This window comes from Halichoerus grypus, chromosome 14 (genome assembly GCF_964656455.1).
Source record: "Halichoerus grypus chromosome 14, mHalGry1.hap1.1, whole genome shotgun sequence".
Classification (NCBI taxonomy): domain Eukaryota; kingdom Metazoa; phylum Chordata; class Mammalia; order Carnivora; family Phocidae; genus Halichoerus; species Halichoerus grypus.
In genome coordinates, this window is record NC_135725.1 from 81,018,066 (window position 1) to 81,044,379 (window position 26,314).

Genomic DNA, 26,314 nt, shown 5'->3' on the forward strand with positions numbered 1-26,314 from the left:
GCCACTTCTGAAAAATGAAGTCCACAGACACTAAAATGCAGGCAGAAACAGACTCTCACCCAAAGAAAATGAGTACAAGTGCACACTTTATTATGTACAGCATTGGAAAGGGAGGCCATGTGGAAAAACCTCTTGCACCAACACTCACCCTAGACCCCTTTTATGCTTCCTCCCTCTCAAGCAATTTAATCCCACCCTACTGGGCTATGAATCCACGAGGCAGAGAGGCGAAGACTGGTGTCTGCAAATAGGGAAACTCCAGGAGCGGAACGCACGGTTACTCTAAGCCTGAGAAGAGATTTTTCAGCCAGGATAGGGGGTTGTTTCCTGGTCCTTATGGGTCGCCACCTCACCAAAGAGATAAGAGCATTATTTAAAATGAGTAACTTGAGTTCCTCAGGGAGGAATGTTGCCAGCCAGGTTTTCGGACCAACAGGAAGAATGCCAGGTTGCTCAGATTCAAGAGCATTTGCGAAACTGAAGGTGTTTCCTATTACTGCAAAATAAGCAACTGTGGTTCAGAAGGGCTGACCATTTCCTCTTTAGGCATCGACATTAGTGACAGAAAAAGATGATTCTGCAAATAGAAAAAAGACCGAGATCCGTATGTGTATCCTAAGTCTGACAGTGTCTCGCCAAGCTCATTGGCTATTATGTGCCCAATATACTGTGAATTCCTTATAGTATTTAATGAACGGGACCGATAACCAAAATATTTCACAGTGTACAACAGTTAATAGCATGCAGACAGCAAAATAGAATGGCTTTCTGAAGACATTTTTTAAAAAAGTATTAGTCCTTAAGCTGTTCGAATGGGTATATAAACAGTTGTTTATAGAACTTAGAGAAAGTGTCATTTAAAAAATCAAACTATTGAGAACCTGATATATGAAAATAGTTAAAAGTGAGAAAAAAGCACTTTTGTGACAAGTATTTAGCTGGTTTGAAAGACCACAGGGGAATCATTTGGTCGTAGAGAGGCTCAAAGAAGTTTTGAGCAAAAAAAGAAAAGAAACATATTATTCTTAAAGGATTTTTGTGGCGGTGGATTTACAAGTCTTTCAAGGGTTAAGATCATCTTTCTCACTGATCTTGACCATTTCCTCCAGTGTTGACAGATACAGGCAAGAAATTGCCTCCTCTGGAGAGAGGATTATTTTGAAACATGGCCTGGGATTAGAAAGTAAACAGATGGCAAGAATGTTTCCTTAAGATTCCCCGGGAGTAAGGCACGTGTGGCCCAGAGAAGCTGGTCGTAGCCTAAGGTCTCTGCTTTCTGCAAAGCATTTATTCAGCCAGGCCGTCAAGTGGTGGTTATAACCTATTTTCTTGCCTTTGGCCTGGCTGCAGATAGAGGTTGCAGAACGACCCACTGAAAAGTCAAAAGAAGGGGGATTTAACCTATTACATAATGATCTAAATATATGAAGTTTTAAATATTTTAACGAGTAAGAAATTATCTTCTATAAATCACTAGTCCCCTCCCCGCACCTTCTCTTTCTCAGTATTTACAAGCTAACAATCTTCATCTGTTGCTAGGATCACTACACATTCTAAGAACCTTGCAGTCAACATACGGAAAAGGAAAGAGAGGAAGGAATATTTAGTCGAGGTCCCACCCTCCTCTCTCCTTACAGGTTAAGGGCTGATTTGGTCCCCGCTCCACCCCGGAAGGGACGGGCGCATCTCTGCGTTGGCCTCTGCGGCTCACTGTTTTGCCCCCACGATGCCCTGCAACATGTCTATGGGCAGGGGGAAGACGATCGTGGAGTTTTTCTCAGCTGCGATGGTCGTGAGCGTCTGGAGGTACCGCAGCTGAAGGGCTGCCGGGGATTCGGTGATGACCATAGAGGCTTCTTTCAGAGCCCTGGATGCGTTCATTTCTCCCTCGGCTGCAATGACCTACGGGACAGGACCAAGGAGTGGTCAAAATGGAGAAAAAGGCAGCTGTCTTCAAACCCGGGTATGTACGTTAAACCTTCCAGGGCCGAGCCAAAATGGTTTTAAGAAATCGATTTCCAGGGACGCCTGGGTGGCTCAGTCAGTTAAGCAACTGCCTTAGGCTCAGGTCCTGATGCTGGAGTCCTGGGATCGAGCCCTGCATCGCGCTCCCTGCTCAGCGGGGGGTCTGCTTCTCCCTTTCATCCTCCCCCCTCTTGTGCTCTCTGTCTCATTCTCTCTCTCTCAAATAAATAAGTAAAATCTTTTAAAAAAAAAAATTTAAAAAAAAGAAATCGATTTCCAGTTACCCAGTTTCCATTTGTCCTTTTTCCTCTATCTGATTTGCCTGAGTACGTGCCTGAGATCAAGATATCCTCTTTTACTGTGATCTTTCTCGCACGCTTCAGGGGACCGGACAAAGGGACAATTCAAAATACTGTGTAGGGGTTGAGAGAGTGACTAACGACTGGATACGAATCCTTTTGCAAGTCAAATGGATTTCCAGTTCTTTGACTGTTAAGAAAGGAAAGAGAACTTTACAGAAGTGAACTGAAAGCTGATGGTCATTAAAAATATTTTTTGAGTGGCGCCTGGGTGGCCCAGTCACTTGAGCGTCTGCCTTCGGCTCAGGTCGTGATCGTGGGGTCCCGATATCGAGCCCCACGTCGGGCTCCCCACCCAGCGGGGAGTCTGCTTCTCCCTCTCACTCTACCGCTCCCTCTGCGTGTGCTCTCTCTCTCTCAAATAAATAAAATCTTTAAAAATATATATATTTTTTGATGAAGATCGCTGTATGATTTTTTTTAGCACATAAATTCAGAGGCAATGCAAAGAATTGCATGGCGTGACTTTAAACAAAACTTTCATTTCTACCCACTTATTTATGTAAACAAAAGTTCTGACTCCTTATATCTATAAAAACGAAAAAGTTAAGACTAGAATTGATGTTTAATCTTTTGGCAATAAGTAATAGCCAGCTACGAAGATATGAATTCTTCACCTTGTTAAGAGAAGCATTTCTAGTAAAAAAAAAAAATTATTGAGGAGAAATTCTGAAACATTTAAATGCCTTGCTTATAGTCACGGGAAATTTTTTAAGAATTAATTTTAACTTCGATACTAAATGTGTTGCAGTAGAGTAATAAAATAATTCATGACGAAATATATTGTATTAGGAAAAGAAATCCATGGAGGAGATGGAGTGGAAATATAAGTTCAAGGAGAAAAAGGCCCAGTGAAACATGCCCGACTATGAAAAACTTATTGACATATTTTAAATAGATGATGGAGTCATTACGTTATTTGAATTTCACTGGATACATTTAAAAGAATGATGTTCACAGGTTTAGTGTAAAATGTCAATATTTAAAACATGCCAGGGATTATATGCTCATCCAAATATATCAATTCAAATGAAAATTTTTACAGGTCTATTTAAAATGTGTGATGGGAACATAGTTTTTCTAAATTCTTTGAGAGGTTACATGAGCATAAACGTTTGAACATCCCTGGGGTGGTGGGGAGGCTCTGGAGTGAGACAGGCTTGAGCTCAAATCTCGAACCTAAACCCTTACCAGCTGAGTGTCCTCAAGGGGGTTATTTAACATTCTGAGCTCCGGTTTCTTATTCTTAAAATGGGACAGCACCTGCCTCCTCGGGCCATTGTTAGGAAGACGGAAAGCTGTAGTACGTGTGGAAAGTATAAATGGAGGCTATTGTATAGGAATAGCAAGTGGGAAGTCAAGACCCGATTTTTTGGATCCACCTATGCCTTAATGCGTACAAGATTCAGAAGCCAAATGAAGGCAGTTACTTTTACTTCATAATCGTTGGAGAAGAGGGGTGAAGATACCAGGATCCTCCAGCTTAATCGTGCAGTTCCACTAGGTTATTTCCACGTGGATCTCAAAATATTCATGGTTCATAATACTCCGGTGAGAGTCAAAATCGGAAGCAATGGTCCTAGGACCAGTGGAGTCACATTTACTTATATCGTTAATGTTGGGGCCTAGGGGTCAAGCCCTGTGCAGGAGCTAGGGGTGAGAGTGGACCCCCTCACCTCCTTCAGCAACTGGTCAAGCAGGGGACACAGACATGGAAACAGACCACTTCGTTCCAGCGTGACAGATGTGGACAGAGGTGGATACAAGGCACAGTGCCAGCCCTCAGAGGAAAGCAGTTTTTGCAGAAGGTGAGGTGGTGAGATAGAGAAGTTGAACAGGACAGGACGAAAGCTTTGCTGTTTGGACAAAGATGAAGAAGAATACTTCAGGCAGCACACATGGAAAGGCACCGAGGTATAAAACAAAGCTGGTGTATTCCAAACAAATGTAAGTGGCTGAATATGGTGTAAGGCCAAGCAGAGGCAGGGATGCTTGGTCTGCAGCCTGTTGGCAGTGGGAAGCTGCTGAAGTTTCCAGCAGGAACCTCATCAGATCTAGCTGGAGAAGACACACTGACAGATGCCTGAGGACGGGTGAGGAGACACGGACAGCTGCTAGTGGGACAGCCTCAGAGTGACCAGGGCAATTTGCTGGTAGTGGTGATGGAGGGAGGAATGGGCTGGGGGGCTATTCAGGAGGAAAGTCAGCAGTATGGAGGCTGACTGGGTACAGGGAGGGAGAGGAACAGAGGCGGGGGCCCAGGTTTCTAGGTTTCGGTTGCCTGGGTCGTCCCATTAGGTGAGATGGGGGTTATCGGATATGGTATTACCAAGAGAAGGCACTCAGTTTAGAGGATAAAAACCTTAATTTATCAGGACGTCCTACATAGGTGTGTGAGAAGGGGCAAGAACCAGGTACACTCAAAGTGACTCACGTACTCGTGCCCTAAGGCAGGCACCGTATGTGCAGAATGCAAAACAAGCCCCTGCCCCGAGAACGGCAGGCTCTAGCTTTTTCCATGTCATCTCGGCCGATAAGGCACTTTTTTTCTTTTTCCTGGTCTGGACAAGGACCAGCTGCAAGGCTAGCTCATCTCCCACTACCAGTCAATGCACAGGCTCTTGGCTGGGCAGCCGGACCCACCAGGCTAGGCACGCCATGTTGTTAATGGAAAAGCAGCTCTGGGCAGGCTGGCAAAGACGTGGGTGCAGTACCTCTGGATCCATCTAAACACAGGCCCCGTAGATGCCGTGAATGGGATCTCAGAAAGCAGAGCCAACTACCTGTGGGGCGTGGGGCCTCTGCCAAACGCCCAGCAGCCCCATGTCGAGCAACACTTCGTCTCAACAGACCATCACTTGCGAGTCGGGCATTTTCAGGTATGTGAGGTTGGTACTGTTGTCTCCTTCCAGAGCCCGGGCGGGCTGGTCTGAGAAGGGCACAGAAAGGGCATCTGCGTTTCTGCACTCCACCCTCTCAATTAATAGATAACTAGGCCCGGGAATATGAGCCTGAAAGCACGTGCCGGGCCTTCTTTTGAGAGTTATGAGAATGGAAATCTGGAAGGATGCAAGCGGAAAAGGTATTACATCTCAAGCCATTAAGAGCGGGTCTAAACACTTGAGAAAGAGGTTCGGCTAACGTGCTGTCAAGCTTGCAGGAGAATCTGTCCTCTTTTGTGCCCGGCTCCTTTCTCTCAAACCATGTTTGCGAGGCTTGGACGTTCATTCTCTTCACTGCGTGGTGCTCCTTCGTGTGAATAAAGCATACTTTATCCATTCAACGGCAAGGGACAAGTTTCTAGTTCAGGGTAATACAAGCTGTTGTGAACACTCTAGTACAGGCCTTTCTGTCGGGTACACGCTGCCACCAGACGGTGTTCCAAAGTGGAGGCACCAAATTTACAGTCTCGTTAACAAAATAAGAGCACCAGGTCCTCCCTCACCCACACCCGGTTCTTTTCCTTTTCTTTCTTTCTTTTTTTAGAACCATTCTGGTGGATATCTAGTGTGGCATCTGCTTGTGATCTGAATTTGCATTTCCTTGATGGCTAATTAACTTGAGGAATTTCTCTCTGAAGTCTCTTAGTCTAGAGGCTCTCCTACCCTTTTCGTTCACAATTTATATATTGAAGAAACAGACTCCCTATTTTCCATGAGAACCTGAATATATGATTTTGAATTTTTGGCCTTATGGTGGTTGCAGGGCTGCTGTATTTTACGGAAGGGAGAGACTCCTTGTGATTCTATGTGTTCACCCTAGTTTTAAAGACAGTCAGTGCCCAGGTCCACGAGAATATTCTAGATGGTCCCTACGGTCTCATCCAAGTGGGAGCACGGTAATTCAGCATTCTAACCGGCTTCCTCTATCTCTTCCCATTGTTATCAGGGATTCTCTTTCCTAGCTGGTGAGAACACCTGCACAGAGGCTCCGTGCATCACGGGAAGTCCAGAGGAGGCAGTGAGGAGCAGAGGGGAATTCTAATTTTTAATTTCTACGGCCACTCATCAACTCTGTGGCCTTGAGGAAATCACATAAATTTTCTGGGCTTCAATTTTTTCATCAGAATAGTGGGATGGCAAATAAGTTTCATTTTTAGAGCCAATTCCAAGCAGTTGGGGCTTGTCACCTGGAGGGCAATAGGAGGATTCTGAGGTCAAAGCTTAGACTCAGTGGAAAACAGTGCTGTGGTTAATTACCAGCAGGGGAATAGGAGGGTGGAGGGGCAGCATCTGGGCCAGGTTATTTGTCACCTTCTGAAGGTAATCTCTAAGGACTTTTCGGGCTCTGACATTCTAAGTCGTCTATGTATGATAAGTTCCATTCGATATGGCTTGGAAATGGGGCTGTTGGTTAATGACATATTCTAGGTAAAAGCAATTCCTAATTTTCAAAATACTCATTAGATTATAGCAGGGCATATTTAATGTCACCAGAAATACCACTTAGTTTTCTAACTGTGATGACTTTGAGAGAGAGAGCACTTGAGGGTTCTGCAGTATTACCAGGTCGTCCTCATAAGCATTAATTATCATGTTAGGAAAACCTAACAATTCTGGTTAGTAGAAAATTCTGGGCATAGTGTGTCAAAGGAGCTACTATTCTATTCGGTGTTGGCTAAGAAATTATAGTGCCTGATTTGCAGCTTAAAGGGCTTCCTACTCGAAGGGTAGGGTTCTGCACTTAGCCAATTATCTCCAGCTACTACTATTTTCCAACAAAACAACAGACTGGTTTGCCCCTTAAGTCTTGGGAGATCTGTCGAGTCCACAGCAACCCCTCTGATAAGAACTGACCCTCTTCCTCCACCCATTCATATACGCGCAAGGGGCTGTGGGACCTTATTAATATCTGACTTTGCCCTTTTGACTAAATTTTGACCAAAGAAAATCTCTCTGCTGTGAATGTGGAATGCAGGCTGGTCTGTCCCCTTTAGTGTTCAACTGGGGAGGCGTGTAAACTTGAGAGTCAGATGCTCTGCCCTCAAGCTGTCAGCAGTGAGGTGGGGCCCAGGAGATGGAATGATTAGCTCCCTTCAGTCCTGACCGCACTGCGGTCCCTGGCTCCAACTCTGGAGACTTGAGTCTGCTTCCCAACCTTGGGTTTGGCGAGATATCCCTGTGTCCTTATGTATTAGCTCCAGAAATCCTCTTTCCTAGGTTAGATTAATAGATATTTCCTCGATACCCCACATAGGGGGCATGCATCCATGCGGGCTCCAGAGGTAGGCAGAAAGGGGGGAAAAAGCAGACATCAGAGAAAGAGGAGTGAAAAAAAGTTAAGAGGACAGAGAGGAAGAAGATCCTGAGAAAAGAGAGAATGAAAGAGAAAACAAAAATAGCGAAGGAGGGGTGCCTGGCTGGCTCGGTCGGTAGAGCGTGCGACTCTTGATCTTGGGGTTGTGAGTTCGAGCCCCACGCTGGGTGTAGAGATGACTTAGAAAAAAAAATAAAATAAAATCTTTGAAAGAAACAAAATAGGGAAGGAATGAATGGTAAGCACACTGACGGGACTGCCCAGCTGCTCTGAAGTCAGAACTGTTAATTTGTGCTTAGTGGGGGACCAGGAACATAGAGTGTGGGACACGCAGTCACAGAAGAATGAGGTGGCTCTGCATGCACCGCTGTGCTCACAGGATATTGTTCAGCGAAACGAGCAAGGCAGAGAACAATAGGGATGGTACGACCCTACTTTCGTAAAACAAACAAGCCAGCAGTCTAACACCCTCTCAGGTAAAGCCCCAGTATATACACTAAGCTGTCACGAGTGGTGGCCCCTGGGGGGATGTGGCTGGAAGCGACAGGGAGGCTTTCAGCTTGACTCAACGCTTTAGGATTACTTCCATTTTTATAACGACAATGTTTTACTGTTTTGTAATTAAGAAGAGAACTCAATAGGAAAAACAAACGAAGGAAGGAAGGAAGGAAAGAAAGGAAGAAAGGAAGGAAGGAAGGAAGGAAGGAAGGAAGGAAGGAAGGAAGGAAGAAAGAGAAAGAAAGAAAGAAAGAGAAAAAAAGAAAGAAAGAAAGAAAGAAGGAAAGAAAGAAAGAAGGAAAGAAAGAAAGAAAGAAAGAAGAGAAGAAAAAAGAAAAAAAAGACAAGGCAAGACAGCAAGGCTACCTTGGCGCGGGCCTCCCGGGACGCTTCTGCCTCAGCCGCCATAGCTCTCTGAAGCTGCACGGGCAGCTTCACGTCCTTAATTTCCACGCGCTCCACCTTTATTCCCCAGTCATCAGTGGCATCATCCAGCGTACACTGTTTGGAAGACAGAAGGCCAGCGAAGAATGCTCAGCCCAGCCCAGAGGCCGACGGCAGACCTCTGGGCCGGGAGCAGACAGGGTGCTGGCGGGGGGGCCAGGAGAGAGGCTAGTTACCTTCTGCGGGCCCGAGGCCCTGGGGAGCTGATCCTGGTTCCATTACTAAGAAGCTCATGCAGGGGTTGGCAAACTTTTCCTCAAAGGGCCAGACCGTGATTATTTTCAGTCTCTCTTGCAACTATTTAACCGTGCCGATGTGGGTCAAAAGCCACAGGGATGGCTGTATCCCAGTCCCGCGTCACTAATAAAAGCAGGTGGCCAGCTGGCTCCTGATCTAATGTGACTCCGTGTAAGCCACAGCGCTTCTTCCCGCTTCCACTTCGTCTCTTTACAATGGGAGGAATGAAACCTTCCTTTCTGTTTCCTACGGTGGTTGTGCGCATCAGCTAAGGTCACAGATTTGACACACAAGGACGTTTATACAAATAACAAGATCTCGGATTTTAGTCCTTTATCTTCTTTGAACAAGTCAGGTTTAATTCATAATCTATTACTCTAGAAAGCTTGGGACGCATATGAGTTACAAGGGAAGTCACGGGACTCGTGCAGAGAATAGAGCTTTAACGACACCCACACGGTCTTGCAGAATGGCCTCAGAATTATTACGCTAAAGAAAAAAGGTTAAGGCTAATTCTGGAAAAAAAAAAAAACAAACCTTACACTGAAGGGAATAAAAATATAATGCATGCATCTGAGCTGTTCACCCATGAGCTATTTGTGTGAAAAATATTCCCTTCCATCGAGTTTGAGAAAACCTTTCTGTGAAGAGAAAAAGGCCAGCCAGTGATCCCCCCCAGTTGGAATTAGTCAAAAGTTGTCAAACAACCACTAACCCTTGACTTCATCTTTGAATTTCTGGGGACTCACAGCCTCACCTGCATGTTGTGTGCAATCTCTTCTCTGTCGGAGAGGATCTGGGAAAGGTTCTTGGTGCCCAGGACGTTCCTCAGAGTCGTTTGTGCCAAAAGACGGGTTGCCGAGTCGGCGTTGGTGATATTCGCCACGGCCAGGGTAGCATTCTGAACGCGGTAATAGACCACACCATCCACACTGATGGTCACCGAATCCTTGGTGAGGATCTGGAATAGCAAGAAAGCCATTTTACACCTGCCAACCAACTCCTTCTTTAATGTAAGTGTAAGCAATGTTATTCTATGGAACATCTTAAGACATCGGCTGATTTTCTTTAGTAAGTGCTATTGACTGAATGTTGTGTGCCCTCCAAATTCAGACGCTGAACCCTAACCCCCCATGTGATGGCATTAGGAGGTGGGGCCTTTGGGATGTGATTAGGTCATGGGGGTTGAACCCTCATGGTCGTCTATGGACGAGGAAGCAGCCCCTCATACAGGCTCTGAGTCTGCTGGTCCCCTGACCTTGGATTCTAGCTTCTAGGACGGTGAGCAATATATTCCAGTCGTTTATGAGCCACGCAGTGTATGGGATTTGGTTATATCCGCCCGAATGGACTCAGACAACAAAGCATCCGAAAGCTAACGATGCCTTTAGAATTTTAATAAAATACATTCACTTATTCATTAATTCCTTCGATCATTCAACAAATTCTGAGACAGCACTCCACAGCAGGCACTTTCAAAGAGGGTGGGGGATCAAGGGAGCCTTGATGGGACAAAGGAGGGGCAGTTGTCGGGGGCAGGGGTGATCCTTGAACTACGTCTTGAAGGAAGAAGTAATTTCCCGAGGGTGGCGGCAGAGTATGCGAGGCAGGGAGCATAATGCACGAAATGGCACGGCGCTGGGGCAGAGCCTGGGCTTGGTGAACTCTCTGAGGCGGTACAGTGAAGTCAAACAAAAAGGGAATGGGGACTGTTGTTATTGGGTGAGGTCAGGGTAAAAATATATTTTATAGCATGCTACATAAAAATGCTTTCCAGGACATGATGTGTCAATGCTTCTTCCTCCCTCCCCGCTTCAGGGCGGCTCCTAGTTTGGCGGACAGGTCCTCTGACAGCTGGCCCTTTGGCCTCACTGCTTCCTGCTCCCTCCCGCACACACACCGCACAGGACAAGCTGTAGGTCCCCCGAGCACCATGTTCCGTGCCCCAGGCCTTCGTGCAGGCGTCCCCTCTGCTTCGATGTCCTCTCCCCTCCTCTCCCTCACACCAGCAGACTGGCACGCGATTATTCATTACCCAAGACACAGCTCAAGTGTCTTTTCCTCTGGGAAACTTCCCTGACCGGGCAGGGTTAACCACTTTTCCCCGGGCACCTAACTGCAGGGACTGTGTTGCTGGTTGGCCTCATTGCTTCTCTGCTGGGCCATGCATTTCTTGAGGGCAGTTTGGCTTTATCATCTCTAGCAGCGGCGGAGCGTTGGATACATAGCAGGTAGTGAATAACCGAGAGATGAACTGAAACGTGATCCCAGGAAGAGTGATTGAGGCGGAGCGTGGGAGGGAGGGTCAGGACACCTGAGCTGAACCCTTGTACCTCCCTTGGTGATCTCTAGTGAGGCTCTTAACCTGCTTGACCTACAGAGTCTTCACCTGTGAGATGGGGCTAATAATGCTGCCCAATTCTACGCAAATGGTTTGCCAATTGCTTTGAAGTTGAAGATCCCGTAGAACGAGGAGGCTCTTTTGAAAGTGTAAAGGGCTATGTAAATGGCAGGTAGTAATGACAATGGGCTTCCATAGCAGTTTAGTCCCTGTCAGGCAGGAAAGCAGTTATCTTTTTTTCTGATAATCTAAAAATATTTCTAATAACGTATCACCATCTGTGTGTGAAAATGAATTCTTTCCCATGATGTGATAGGAAAATGTGTATCCTTTCTAAACAGTCTCTTGCCCCTGTGACTGCCACAGCCAGAGGTTTCAACAGCTGCTACTGTTCATCGTCGGCGGAGTATTTCTCTTCCTTCGTATTACGTTCACAGGGGCTCGCAGAAAGGACTGCTCGCCAGGTGCCAATCCGCTGCGAGTCAGCCGGAAGGAGCGGCTTACGGCAAGCCTGCCAGATGTCCACCACCTTTATCGAGGACATCAGGACTCCCAGCTACCCAGCGAGGGGCTCCTTCCGAGGCTCAATCTTCTCTGAAAGATGGGAAAACATGCAGAGAATACAGCATGCCTCTTAGCCCTGTTCTCGTGGGTAAAAGCGATTCCTGGTGTCCCTACGTGCATGTGGATGATAAAGTCTGACCTCATCACCCACTGCTTGGATTGGCATCAGCAAGGAGGTTCCTACACCGGTTCCTGGATTCGGGGACAAGAGAAGGCAACCAGCGCGGCCAGGCTCCACCACCCTGCTGTGCACCTGGCCTCTGGCCAGGAAACACTTGACACAATTCTTCTGTCCCTCCCTTCATCCTGTTTCCAGGCTTTCTATCTGCCCCGGTGATGGTGATGATACCTCCCCGGACATGCGGCCCAGGATGGCCCTCACTGTCCCGGGCCGTGACGGAGTGCACGTCGGGTGCATTTAGCATGCAGCTGTGGGAAAAGCACTCGGCGAAGAACCCACTGAGCGGACCGTCGCTCTCGGCTCTGCCAGTCCGGTCTGCTGGGATCCCTCTGCCCCTCAGCAGTTACGGATCCTGCGGTGAGTTTCAACTGTGACATTCCTTGCAAAGTAGTTTGAAAGAGCATGGAGAAATTACTATTATAGGGGCGCCTGGGTGTCGTTAAGCGTCTCCCTTCGGCTCAGGTCATGATCCCAGGGTCCTGGGATCAAGCCCTGCATTGGGCTCCCTGCTCGCAGGAAGCCTGCTTCTCCCTCTCCCACTCCCCCTGCTTGTGTTCCCTCTCTTGCTGTCTCTCTCTCTGTCAAATAAATACAATCTTTAAAAAAAAAATTACTATTATAAAACATTATATGCTTTATCTAAAATGCCAAATGAGCAGCTCCTAATTCTTTATCTAGAATACAATCACGAACCTTAAGAATATTGTACTGAGCTGGATTTTCTATCAGAAACCCATAGCAGAGAAATGTGGCAGTCAAAAGGATGACAAATATGATAATGCTAACGTTACGCTACACTTGGTAATAATAAGCACAGATGTAGCACTTACTGTTTATCAGCCACTGTTCTAAGCACTTTACATATAACGTCTCAGTCCTCACAAGAACCTTCTAAGTAAGTCCTACTGGGGCACCTGGGTGGCTCAGTCGGTTAAGCATCTGCCTTCGGCTCAGGTCATGATCTCAGGGTCCTGGGATTGAGTCCCGCATCCGGGTTCCCTGCTCCGTGGGGAGTCTGCTTCTCCCTCGGCCTCTCCCCCCACCTCTGGCTTGTGCTCTCTCTCTCTCTCTCTATCTCAAAAAAAAAAAAAAAAAAAGTAGGTCCTACTATTATAACCTCTAATTTTACAGATGAGGAAAATAAGGCACAGAGAGGTTAAAGAACTTGCTCAAAGTCACACAGCTAGAAAATGGTGACAGCAGACAGGCTCTACACCCGTGCTCTCAGCACCACCATATTCTGTGCTGCTCTCGTTGCCAGCTACTTTCACACGTGACATCTGTTACTGATGGCAAAGGACCGTCACCTTACCTCCTGGGGAGGAATGTCAAATGAAATGGTTCTCATGTCCACCTTGATGAAGCTGTCAGTGCAGGGCAGAACAAAAAACAAACCTGCAACAAAGAAACACAGAACATTAGCGAGAGAGACCCTGGCACCTCGTCCATTCGCTCTAATTCTCAACGTAGCCCACGGAAGGAAGCCAGGTCGTCTCGGTGCACGAGCCCGCTGCCAGGAGCGCCGTCCCCTTGCTAACTAACTGCTGCCTCTGAGGCCCGCGATGTGATCTCCTAACTCCACCGCCACTGGCTGTCTGGTTTTCACTTAGACCAACGCAATCCTTCCCACGTCTTTCTAGGCCTTCCAGGTTCTCTCCTTTGACCCACTTTCTCAGCTGCAAGCACAACCATCTTTCCTGACCTACGGACCCCTTAATGGGCCACACAAGGTCCTGCATGACCTGCCCTGGCGCCCCTCTTCGGCCGCTCCCCTCTCCTCGAGCTCCATGCTCTCCCTGGGGCTGAGCAACCTGCAGGCCCCTGGGCCGCCATACTCCCCTCGACATGGCTCTGCACAGGTTGTGTTTCTGCCGGGAACACTGCCCCTCTGGCCAACACCTCTCCATGCCTCAAGACTCGGCCAAGATGTCACCTCCAAAGCCTGGTCTCATCCTCCCACTTGGGGTCCGTCACCTGTCTCCGGGTTTCCACAGCTATCTGCAATGACTTGGTCATAGTACTTAGCACACGGGATTGTAACTGCTTTCTTTTTGGCGTCCACTAGAGGGCAAGCTCCTTGCGGGCAGGCACTATATTTTAGTCTCCCTTGAATTCCCAGAGTTTGGAATACAGTAGGGGCTTAAGGGAAGTTTGCCAAAAATAAGGCACAGAGAACAAAATCCAGAGAGCCTTTAGCGAGTAGAAATTCCCCATGCTCAAACTTCCACAGCTGTGGCTATTCTTGGCCTAAAATAATCTTATCAGTGGGGATGGGAAGGGGAGGGGAGCCAGGGAAGGAAAGGGTGACTATAGCAAGACTGGCCAGCACCACCACTATTGTTATACGGCTTCTGTTACAGGCACTCTTTTCCAAGTCAACACAGAAGGGACCCACATAAGGGAATTCACATCAACAAGAGGAAGAATTTCAGTCTCCAGGCCACCCACACAGAATTCTAGTACTGACCAGGTCCTTTTGCTCCTCCTTGTAAAATGCGACCCAATCTAAAGATGATGGCTCTTTCATATTCTTTTATGATCTGGATTAAAAACACAAATAATAATTGAACATGAAGAGTACAAATATCTATATATGCTATATATTTATAGATGGCTTCTTAAATATATATTCTGCTCTAAACAGGTTAGGTGCCTCCATTTTTTTTTTTTTCTCTAAAGTCCGAACAGTATCAGGGCACCTGCCTGGCCCAGTCTTAAGGGCATGTGACTCTTGACCTCGGGGTCATGAGTACGAGCCCCATGTTGGATGTAGGGATTTCTTAAACACATAAAACTTAAAAAAAAAAAAATAAAATCCAAACAGTATCTATAAATAACATGTCCAGTGTTTAATTACCAAGCACAATATGTATTTACTACTTTTTTATCTGATTATAAAAGTAATAGATATTCACTGTATAAAATTTGGGAAGTATAGGGTAGTATATAGGAGCAACTCCTTTACTCCTCAGCTGTTAACATAATCATTCAGTTACTCATGCATTGTTAATACAGAAAAAATCAAAACAACAACAACAACAAACAACTAAATTCCCCACAGTTTGTCTCCCAATTCCTTAAATTATAATAATAAACTTATCTGAAAATTCTTGGAGCATATTTTACCTTCTTAGGAATATGTAAATGATAGTTATTTATCGAAGTATTAATAACTTTATGGAAAAAATAACCAGCAACTGGGGGGCCCTTGCCATATGCCAGGCATTGGGATAAGTATGTTTAGATACATCATTTAATCCTCACAACAGCCCTATGAAGTGCATGTTGTTACTTCCTCCCGTTTTACAGGGAGGAAACGTGGCAAAGGTCACACAGTGAACAATGGAGCCAGGAGACAAACCTCAGCGTCTTGACTCTGGACAGGACCACCCCACATCCTTGATCTCAGAATATTTCAGATGGGGGTCCTTACTCTAACCTATGAGAAGGACTGCCTGGACCATGGCTGAAAGGAAGTCCCCAAATTCCATGACAGTAGGTGACTAGAGGGAATCTTCCAAGGGAGAGATGAAGGAAAAAGAATTCAGGCCAGTAGGTCTCTCTCTCTCTCCCTTTTCCACACACATACACACAACGTGGGCTTATGTGGTGAGGGGCTAACCGCTTTGCAGACGGAAGTGACGTATTCTTTACCTTTATGCACATCCATATCGATATGGGGAAAGTTATAACCGTGAACAAGAACGAGACAGCCACCAAAATCCAGCCACAAGGCCCAAGGCCTGCACTGGGGCTATCTGTGAAAACAAAAAATATACAGCTCTTGTCATTGTTGTTAGTACACTCCCACCATGTTTATCGTCTGTTCACTGAACACACCGATGCTTGGCATTCTACTGTTTTACCTGGATTTTCCCATCTAATCCTTGTAACAACCCTGAAGTGCAGGTGCTACTTTTTCTCATCTACTTAACATGACCAGGATTTCCCACATTATTTTTTATCCTGCAAACATGTATTAGGCACCTAATAATTATTACGCCTTGTGCTTTGCACTGAAGTGGTAAAAGTGAGTAAGACGCAATCCTAGCTATCAGGAAGGTTCAGTGGACAAGACAGACAGATAATTATAACATTAGGTGGCAAGTGTCTCAACATAGACCGTAGAGCATTTTGGAAACACAGAATAGGGATAACTTACACATCTGGGACAGAGGTGACAGTGGGGTAGGGTGGGTAGGTGACGGTGGTGGCTGTCAGAGGTGCGTCTGGAATGGTTAAGGAAGATACCAAAAGGGTGGGGAAGGAAGGTACAGAGCATTTAAGCCGAGGGGACAGCTTAACTAAAGGTGAACTGCATGCTATTTCACTGGGCATGTGCACCATAATTTATTACCCTTTTCTGGATGATTAGACATGCTGTTTCTGATTTCTTAGGATTATTAACAATGTATCATAAACATCTTTGTACATAGTTTTCCTCTCACTTTCTAATTGCTTCCTTTCCTGCAACATGAAATCGCTTTTTTTCTTACTAGGAAGGAATACACGCCCCGCTGCAAGAATTTCATAAGAGTATAAAAAGGGGGAAAATATTCAATCCAGAGATGATGAATATTCTTCCAAACCACACACATTTTTATAAATAAAATCTGTTAACCATTTTTCTTCCCCCTATTATTCTCACCTTCTTTTTTAGCCTTTGTTGCTATGCATCTGTGCTTAAAAGAAAATTATGTATTTATTTGAGAGAAAGCGCACACGCGGGGCCAGAGGGAGGGAGAAGGAGACTCCCTGCTGAGCGGGGAGCCTGCCGCAGGGCTCAGTCCTAGGACCCTGAGATCATGACCTGAGCTGAAGACAGATGCTTAACCAACAGCCACCCAGGCACCCTGCATCTGTGCTTTTTCTGTTTTAATTTTTTATCAGTTATACTTGCACAAAGTTTAAAAAGTCCCAAAGTTCTCCAGGATCAGTATAAAAAGAGAGCAGTCCCCTGTTTACCTCTTCCAGTTTTCCTTTCTTCAAAGGCAACTGCTCTGTTGGCTGAGTATTTTGGTCTATCCCTCCCTGTTTCTAAATAATATACTGGTTTTGTTCCTTGTTGCTTTCTCCCTTTTGAGCGTTACTTACTGACTTTCCACTATGGAAGAGGATTTAGCTTCTCCCCCACCCCATAAATATACCCATCCTTCTAATTATATCATCATTTCGGTTAGGTCATTATCAAATTTTCCACTTCATGAATATGTAAATGCGATTCAAAGGTAAGCCAGGTAGGGATGTCAAATTCATTTTTCCATCCCGTACAACTTTTTGTTTTTCCTCCAATGTCTTGCTTTTTTCCCATATTGATTCAACCTCAAACCTCTCATCAGTGGTCTAAATCTCCTCTCACAAGGGTCAGGTGTGCTACCAATTTCCTCTTCTAAGAGAGCGTCTCTTGGAGGGGTGTCTGGACTTGCTCTCTTAGGTGGTGTGAGCAGCTGGTCCGGGGACCACCCTTCCCTACCATCCTGGGAAACCCCCTTCACTTCCTGGCTTGTGTTTTCCACTTTCAGTAACCAGTGACTTCCTCATTTTTAGTTTGTTTTTCCTCTCTGAGGAGGGCGGAGGGACCAAGAAGGCCAAGGGATACTATCACTTTTCTTATGGACCACAGAAAGCTTCTGCAGTATTTCCAGGAACGATCTTAGTAATGGGAGGGAGATTGGCAAGGGTGGGGGGGAGGCAGGCCAGGCAATGGTTAGGGCTCGGAAGGGCAAAGATGGCAGTGAGGCAGGCCTTTGAATCCACAGAAGGCCAAGAAATAAGCAGAGTTGAGGCGGAGAGCATGGGAGAGCGACACAAGGTGGCATCCAGGTCAAGTGCTCTGAAACGCAGGATGCAAGACCAGAAACGTTACAGATAACTTTGTGGTTTTCACACTGTGTCACAGTGTGAGGTGAACGTCCTATGCATACTTGACCAAAAGGGCTCTAAGTTAATCTCCCGGAGGTTTGTAAGTTACAGTTTGTGGGGCTGTCGACATATTTACTGAGAGGATATTCCAAGCAGGGACCCAGTGCTGCCTGCGCAGAAGGCTCCATCAGGCATCATCACGACTGATGATCATGATCACAGCACCCACTTGTTGACAGTATGTTGTAGGCACTGTGTTCAATTACTTGACATGTGTATCTCATTTATTCTTTACAAAGCCTGTGAAGTATTTTTTTTTTTTAAAGATTTTATTTATTTGAGAGAGAGAAAGGGAGAGAGAACATAAGCAGGGGGAGAGGCAGAGGGAGAGGGAGAAGCAGACTCCCTGCTGAGCAGGGAGCCCGATGTGGGACTCGATCCCAGGACCCCGGGATCATGACCTGAGCCAAAGGCAGATGCTTAATGACTGAGCCACCCAGGCGCCCCAAGTATTTTTAATTCCATTTTACAATGAAGTAACTGAAGCCACAAAGCTTTCCCAAGACCACATGATGGAGGAGGACCTGGGATTCAAACACAGGTCATCCTACCCCAGAGCCCATGTCCTAAGTCAATTCACTCCTTCGGTCCTTTGCCTCTGAATTAAAAAATCCTCATGAAAGAAGTTTTCGTGTCTGGAGCACTTTCTCAAGACAGTATCCAAACTGGGAAAGCATGGTAGGAGTTCCAAGAATGAAATCTGATAGTCTTACAGAGGAAGGCCTCTTAATTCCAGCTGTGCCTATTTATAGCAAAACAGTCTCAAGGCTGGTGGCCAGGCTCAGGTCTAGGCTTCCAAAGTGAACTGGATTCCAAACAAGGAACAGACTGGTCACAAATACTTGAGAAATACTTCAAATACAGAGAAATCCTTCTCTGACAGCATTTGGTGCCTTCTAAAATACTGCCCCAAACCGCCTATTTCCAGGCAAAGTTCATAGCTCTGGGTCCTGAACGTATCAGACTATAAACTCTCTGAGGGCAGAGATGTTTCCTATTCTTCTTATTCCAGTCCAGTCTTTTCTCGTGTGTACGTGTGCATATGTGTGCATGCACTCAGTTTCTGTTGTGACGTTGTGTTTTTGAAAGCCCCACATGAATCCATGGGATTACAAATGAAGAGCAACAAGAAATGAAGTGGAGATCCCAAAAACTGGGCTTGGTCTTTCACATCTCACATGCTCAGCTAGAAATAATCAGTGCATACACTGGGGATGGCACCATTTCATATTATTCTAGTGCCTAAACTATCCCATTCTCAAGCCTTCAAATTCCTCCCCATCTGGTTACAGCTCCTAAAGGTACACAAATCACATTCCTCAGACAGGTGAGGCTTCAACCTCACCAGGCTCTTAGTGAACCCTTCGTCCTTCTACCATTTATGGGCCAAAGAAGAGAAATTCTCTGTTACTCCCCCAGATTTCATGAAATTCATTCCCTTCAAGTTTCTAATTCATTACTTTGAAGACTGGATCCTCCCTACCAGCTGTATGAGGTAAAAGACAAATAATGAGCAATCAGCATTCCTGAGATACACTGGTTGATATTGCTGGGTAGGAAAACTCCTAAAGATTAGTGATCCCATGACACTTGGTTGTAAATACTACTTGGCCACGGTTAATTTTTTTCTTTTACTACCAACTCTTCTGAAAACTGCATTAAATGTTTAACTAACCAAAGCAAGGTTTTGAAAATGGATGTAAGTTTATACAATCAACACTGTTTAACTCAATATTCAAATTGGGCTTATCTCCAGGGAACTGACATAAATTTTAAAAACCATTGCTTTTTTTCTCTTATTTTAAAAGCAAAGTATTATCTCTATAAAAATTAGAAATTATAGCTAAAGAAATTAAAAAAGAAAAATTATCTATACTTTCATTATCTCTAGATGGTGATGATTTTTCTGCCTTGCTACATGTTCTCTAAACCTTTCCTATCCTGCTTTTTTTAAAAATGAAATAATGGTACACATAATAACTTTGAATCTGCTTCCCCTCTATATTGTGAACATCTTTTCATGTCACTACATATTCTTTATTACTAAAGGTTGAATAATATTCCATTATTCCATGAACCTAATGAACATTTAGGTTATGTCCAATTTTCTCAAACAGAAACTCTGCTGCATCGCATATATGCTTAGCAAAATTTCCATGCATTTTTATTGTGTAAACTAATTTTGCTGAAAAGATGAAACTGCGTAATTCTTAAATTTCTCTCATTCTGGAGGTATCTTTAATTATTACTAATAATAGCCATTTATTGAATGTCTATCACACGGCAGCCACAACTGGATTCCTTATATACCATCTTTCCAATATTCACAAAAATCTGTAAAGTAGGTATGAAATATTCCTCCTGCAGTCCCAGAGTAATAAAGCAAATGACTTTCTGAGCTGAGACAGAAGAAAACAAACAAAACCATGAAACAAATGAAAACAACAACAACAACTTGTATGGTAATTTTTGTTGGGTTAGCTTCCAAAAGAGCAGTAAAATAATCTTTTCAAGAGGATAACACAGGCATGATTTCAGAGCACTACATGTTGTTAATGATACAGTATCAGCTGATTTACTAAAAGGTCCACTGAACTTGGCACTGCTGGAAATCACGTACAATAATAAATTCCATTTATCATTGAGATTCTGTTCTAAAGTTAAAAGACTAGATTTCCGGGCGCCTGGGTGGCTCAGTTGGTTGGGCGGCTGCCTTCGGCTCAGGTCATGATCCCAGGGTCCTGGGATCGAGCCCCGCATTGGGCTCCTGCTTGGCGGGAAGCCTGCTTCTCCCTCTCCCACTCCCCCTGCTTGTGTTCCCTCTCTCGCTGTGTCTCTCTCTGTCAAATAAATAAATAAAATCTTAAAAAAAAAACAAAACAAACAAACAAACAAAAAAGACGGAAGGAAGGGAAGGAAAGAACAGAAGAAAAGAAGTGAAATGGAGAAAAAAAGTGAAGAAACAAAAATGAGGCAGCACACTACAGAGAAAAATAACACCAGGTGGCGTGAGAGAGGGGCGGAGCTTAGCACACAGTAGGGGCTCAATAAATGTATGTTGAAAAAATGTTGGTATTTAGTTGGAGATTACAACTTGCAGTCGTTTGGGCAGAGGCTTTCAAAGCAGACAAGCACACACTATAACCCATCTTTCAAATGAATATTTTAATTAGGCATGGTTTATAGTTCTTCGAATGCCCTTATCCTTAAACCTCTAGGGAAGAAATTAGTCTCTGGGCTGGAATGGCTAAAGGCCGGATGGTATCAAGTTAAGAACTATGGCTGGAGGCGGTACTTTTTCCTCTCTATTATAAACCATCTCTGCCTACAAATACTGGATCAAAAGAACCAATACTGGTGAAGCATTATGGGATCTGAATCATAAAATGTGTTTACCATGAGATATTAGAAAAAGGGAACGGACAAACCCTTTTAAGAAAGATTTCCGGGGCACCTGGGTGGCTCAGTCGGTTAAGCGACTGCCTTCGGCTCAGGTCATGATCTCAGGGTCCTGGGATCGAGCCCCGCATCGGGCTCCCTGCTCCGCGGGAGGCCTGCTTCTCCCTCTCCCACTCCCCCTGCTTGTGTTCCCTCTCTCGCTGTCTCTCTCTCTCTCTGTCAATTAAATAAATAAATAAAATTAAAAAAAAAAATACCTTATAAAAAAAAAAAAAAAGATTTCCAATGCAAGTTGAAATAAAGGGAGTCCTTTGCCTAGCTCGAAAAGAGTAAGGAAATTAAATAAGTGTAAATATTTTCTTTCCCAAGTATCTTGGGGATTTTCTGTAGCTTTCCTTCATTCGACTGTTTTAGCCATAAAGCAGGAGGAAAAAGAGGTGAGGGTGTCATCGGTAATTTTAAATTTGAACCCCCTGAGTCTTAAATAGGCCCCCCTCTCCAAATCGCCTAAAGCACTTTACCCCCTCTAAAAAACATTTATCATACTTGCAATTATCCTATTCAAGGTCCGTCTTCCTCATAGATTTTGATCTTCTTAAAACAACATAGCATGATGGCTCCAAAGCTGGCTCTGTCATTTATTATCTGTATGATCTTGTCAAAGTTTCTTAATTCTCTTTGTGTTAGTCTCCTCATTTCAAAATAGGGCTAATAGGAGTACCTCCTGAGAGGTTAAATGTGAAGAGTAGATGAGCTAATACGGTAGACATCTAGAGCATAATACATACTCAAAAACCATCTGCCAAGTAAATAATTGTTGAATACAGTTCAGAATCATCCTCTGTCCTAAAGCAGTTGTCAGAATGAATATGTATGGGCTGAATATTGCCCATAGCTGGAAAGACAGAAACAGTTATATCCAGAAAAATTGGAGAAAAACAATTTCATAATGTTATTAAGTTAATTAAATTTAGACCAGACCTGAAATATATTGAGAAGAAAACCCTCCTACCTCTTCCATTGTTTGTTTTTTTTTCCACACAGCTCCTTTACTTGGACATCTTAAAAGTATCTACAATTAATTTTCTCATAAAAGTCTTTGGAGGGCAACATCCCTTTATCTAAAAATTGGGGATGCCTGGCTGGCTCGGTCGGTGGAACATGCAACTCTGATCTCGGGGTCATGAATTCAAGCTCCACATTGGGCATCAAACTTACTTTAAAAAAAAAAAGAAAAGGTGGGGGGGTGCGAACAGAAGCACAGTTCTTCAACCGAGGTCAAGAAGCTAAGCAGTGGCTAAGAGCTCAGGGTTCTGGGATCAGATTCCAATTCTATCACTAACTTTTCTCAGTAGTAAAATGAGGGAAAAGAACAATACTTATCTCATATAAAAACCAATGAGAAGTACTTGACACTCAGGAAGTGTTCAATAAATAGCAGTGTTATTTTTATTACAACTTAAAGATCACATTGATACAGTTTATAGACATAAACTTTTTAGTAAGTGAATTGCCTTCCGGGACCTAAACACTGCTGAGAAAATAGCAAGACTAACAATCTGCCTGGGGACTCTATCCCTACAGGAGAAACAGACTACATTTGAGCAGGACAATAAAGTTCTAAACCATCTTGAACCATCTTTCATACGACTTTTTGCCCATAAATTTCAATTCCCTGCATAATTACTAGGTTTTCTGAATAGTCATTGTTAACTTCATTCTTTGTTTTCCCCATTAATGAATTATCTCAATAGTTGACATTTTAATGTTTCAAAAGTACATTCACATAAATTTTCTCATTTGATTCTTGAAACCTTGGGAGACAGTTACCGCGGGTAAGATTATGCCCAGGACAGAGATGAGGAATTGACTCGGGAGACTGAGACTTACCCAAGGTGACCCAGGTAGTAAGTGATGGTATTGAGATCCCAATTCAGATCCTTGAACTCTAAATTCCACTCTCATTTCACTACACTATACCATCTTACCATAAGTGTGTTCACAGCTGGACAAAGTTGGTATAATTATTATTGTCTGATACTTTACGACAGATACTTTATTGTTTGCATCTTCAGAGGCTAATCTACTGAAATGTCAGCTGAAATGCCTGGGGTTTAAGTTTCTTTACCAGTCCCAGAGTATAGACAAAGATTCAAAAAGAATGGAGAAAGGAGAATTGACACATACTTTTTCTCCACTGATTGTAATCTCTAACCTTTTTCCTTCCACACTTTATATTATCATGACAATTGTAATTCCTTTATCAAGATAATATAAACCCAGACAAATAGTCTATTTGTAATAAGAACATGTAATAAGGAACCACTTTAATCAAATATATTTATAAATATATGAATATATATTTAAATAAATAATATAAATATATATAAATAATATAAATATATATATGCCAGCTTTACTAGTAACTAGACTTGGTCATTGGTTTGAGTTAATTTATGACCATTGATGGTTTAACTCAGATTAATTATTAAAGAAGTTACAAATTTCTCCCCAATCTGATCAGCTGTAACAACTGAAATAAACAAATCAGTCCCTTGATTCTGCTTATTTTCAGGCATTCTCCCAAAGGGATATATTCTGTTGACATGTCTCTTAATTATAATAATACATTTTTTTTTGGTAATCCACCTGCATTATTTCATTACAAAGTGAATGCACTGGCTTCAAGAAAAAGTAGTCTTGCCCTAGGTTTCGTCATGTTTATATATTCCTAAGACTAATTGTCAGCAAAGTCATAAAAGGACAGAGTTTGGGCTTTTATATTCCACCGCTTCCCTCAGAAGCAGCCTTCTGGAGATGTCTTATTCAAGAGGTCTGGATTGAAGCTAGGTTCCTTTGCGCTTTCTTTGTTGTCTCTCACCTTCAGTGAAGTACTGATGTCTGAGAAGGTCCTCTCTGGGGTATACATTTTGGAGGTAGCTCTAGGATAGGGAAAATGGAAAATCACATAGCCCAGGTTTGCAACCTAGCTCTGAGGTACACACATGTGTGATTTTTCTACTCTGAGCCCCGATTTCCTTGCTGTAAAATGGTGGATAATGTTTTCCTTGTGGAGCTATTAGAAGACTGCAATTAGATCATGTTTGTAAAGCACTTAGGCTGTGCTTGACCCATGGCAAGCACTCAGTAAATTCTATTTAATAAATTCTAGTAATGGCTTTCCTACCCGTGTTGGATCTCGAAGGTTTATATTTTAAAAAGGGGGGGGAGGGGAACCTAGACTAAGCAAAATTTTGTTTGTATGTATAATTTTCTGAGGAGCACACAGTTTTCACTGGATTCGGAAAAATAAATTCTCTCTAAAAAAAAGTTAATTGTAGAACCAAGAAAAAGAACTTAGGAGTGAAAACTGGTCTGTGATCATGAAAAAACAACTAAAGGGATATTAAGTATAAATAAAGATCATGTGCATTCCCAAAGAATGTCTACAGATTTCCCACTGCTTTCACCAAACTGCTAATACTGTTCTCACAGTCCCTCTGTCTCCCACCAGAAGGTCAGGGCGCAGAGGAAAGTATCCCACCCACCTTCCCACCTAGGATAAGACAACCAACTATGAAAGAGGGGGACTGCAAGTTTTAGAGTCAGTCAAACCCCAATTTAAAATATGGCTCCATTACTTATAAACCGGGTGACTCTGAAGTAATTCAACCTCTTTTGAGTATCAGTTTCTTCAAATACATCCTTCCTGTTACACTACTGATTTGGGAAGGTAAATCTCCAATGTGCTTAGCAGAGAAAAGTGAGGGATAATTCTTTTGATGCCCCTGGGAAGGATCGCTGGGCAAAGGAGATGGGTGGACAAAGCTGGCTTTACAGCTAATCAGAATCATTAAGTCCAACATCATGTTCTTTGTGGGGTGCTGGAAAAGCCCACCCAGCCCACCTAAAATGTCGTTCTCTATGTCAGCCTGTCTGAAATTCCATCCTTAGAAATAATTCCTTTGGATCACTAACAGCCCCTGGGAGGGAACCAGCACCCCAGGGAGGACCGTCACCTATCTCTATTGGAACCCCACCCCCACCCCAAGAGGTTAGCCAATAAAGGTTCAAGATGATAGCCCTCTCAAGGGTACTAGTTCCTTCACAGAGGAACAGCATTGAGCCACTCAAGGTTTCTGCCATCAAGGCAGGGAAAGCCCCGGTGGGGTGGGAGTTCTTAAAGGAATTCCTGGTGAGAAACAAAAGCCCCGAAGGCGAGATCCCTAGAACAAAGGGAGTAAAGAGAAGGCAGGATAGGGCAGAAAGTGAAGCTGGGAAGAGAGGGGAAGAATGCCGAAAAGAGACTTTCTTCTTTTCTTCCAAAAATAATAGCCTACTATATGTAAGGGGCGGGGGCAAAACCTCACAGGTCTGTCTTGCTAATTAATATGAAACTGGCCATGGGTGGGGCTGGGGGAGCAGGGGTTCTTTCCAGTTCCGTTGATGGGGGTGAGCAAAGGCTGGCTGGAGGGGATGGGTTGGAAGGAAAGGGGAGTCGCGCGACAGGAAGACGCAGGGTCCTGGGTGTGGGGTGCAGGTTTGCGCCCCGGCTCCACTGCTAACTGGCCGCGAGTCGCTTAAGCATCTCCTTGCCCGCATGCATACCACGAGATAATGAACGCGAAGCGATGGCACAGGGCCTGGCGTCTGGCAACCGCTGGAGCACGCGAGCCCCTGATTTGGCTTTGGTACTGGAAACGTGCCCTGCAGTGGGTGCGTCCCCCGTGTGCCAGGCAAGCCGCTGTGCACTTTGCACCCTAACATCCCTAAATCTGACCCCCAGCCCGCGGAGCAGGGTTCACTATTCTCAGCGTCACCGAAGCTTAAAGCAGCGGCCGCTTGGCTTAAAAGCGACGGAGACGAGCCTGGGACACGCAGGTTGCGGCTAGTTCCCGAGGGAAGGGTTGGGGGCGGTGGGCGACGGCGCGGGGCTCACCCCTGAAGGAGTCCGGGAGCCGCCGGGCTTCGGCGTCCCCTGTGTGCCGCTTCTCAGCCATGCTGCCCGAGCCGGAGGCGCCGCTCTCACGTCCCGGCCAACGATGCTGGAACGGCTTCCGCGAAGAATGCGCGGCGGAGACCCGGGGCAGAGACCCGGGGCCGAGACCCAGGCTGCAGTCCCACCCCCTCCCCACGGCCCGGCCAATC

At 44.7% G+C, this 26,314-nt stretch overlaps 1 protein-coding gene across 3 annotated transcripts; it reads right to left on the bottom strand.

Annotated features, from left to right (window-relative positions):
• Positions 1–68: 68 nt before the first annotated feature.
• STOM (stomatin) lies at positions 69–26,270 on the bottom strand. 3 transcript variants are annotated; one of them, XM_078061711.1, is made up of 9 exons: positions 26,106–26,252; positions 24,048–24,108; positions 21,713–21,890; positions 15,500–15,603; positions 14,313–14,385; positions 13,158–13,240; positions 9,517–9,720; positions 8,445–8,579; positions 69–1,902 (listed from the first exon to the last, which is right to left on the bottom strand). In XM_078061711.1, the coding sequence occupies exons 4-9, from the start codon at positions 15,509–15,511 to the stop codon at positions 1,708–1,710; spliced, it is 702 nt and encodes a 233-aa protein (XP_077917837.1). In that variant the 5' UTR covers positions 15,512–15,603; positions 21,713–21,890; positions 24,048–24,108; positions 26,106–26,252; the 3' UTR covers positions 69–1,707. The 3 variants fall into 3 exon arrangements, with proteins under 3 accessions (XP_077917837.1, XP_035963685.1, XP_035963686.1); XM_036107792.2 differs by lacking the exons at positions 21,713–21,890; positions 24,048–24,108 and having other exon boundaries at positions 26,106–26,270; XM_036107793.2 differs by lacking the exons at positions 24,048–24,108; positions 26,106–26,252 and having other exon boundaries at positions 21,713–21,938.
• Positions 26,271–26,314: the final 44 nt, after the last annotated feature.

Coding starts and splice junctions, on each gene's coding strand:
- STOM (XM_036107792.2), bottom strand. CDS start 26,166: ATGGCTGAGAAGCGGCACACAGGGGACGCCGAAGCCCGGCGGCTCCCG. Junction 14,386..15,499: donor CGATATGGATGTGCATAAAG/GTAAAGAATACG, acceptor TTTTTAATCCAG/ATCATAAAAGAATATGAAAG. Junction 13,241..14,312: donor AGGAGGAGCAAAAGGACCTG/GTCAGTACTAGA, acceptor TCTTTGTTGCAG/GTTTGTTTTTTGTTCTGCCC.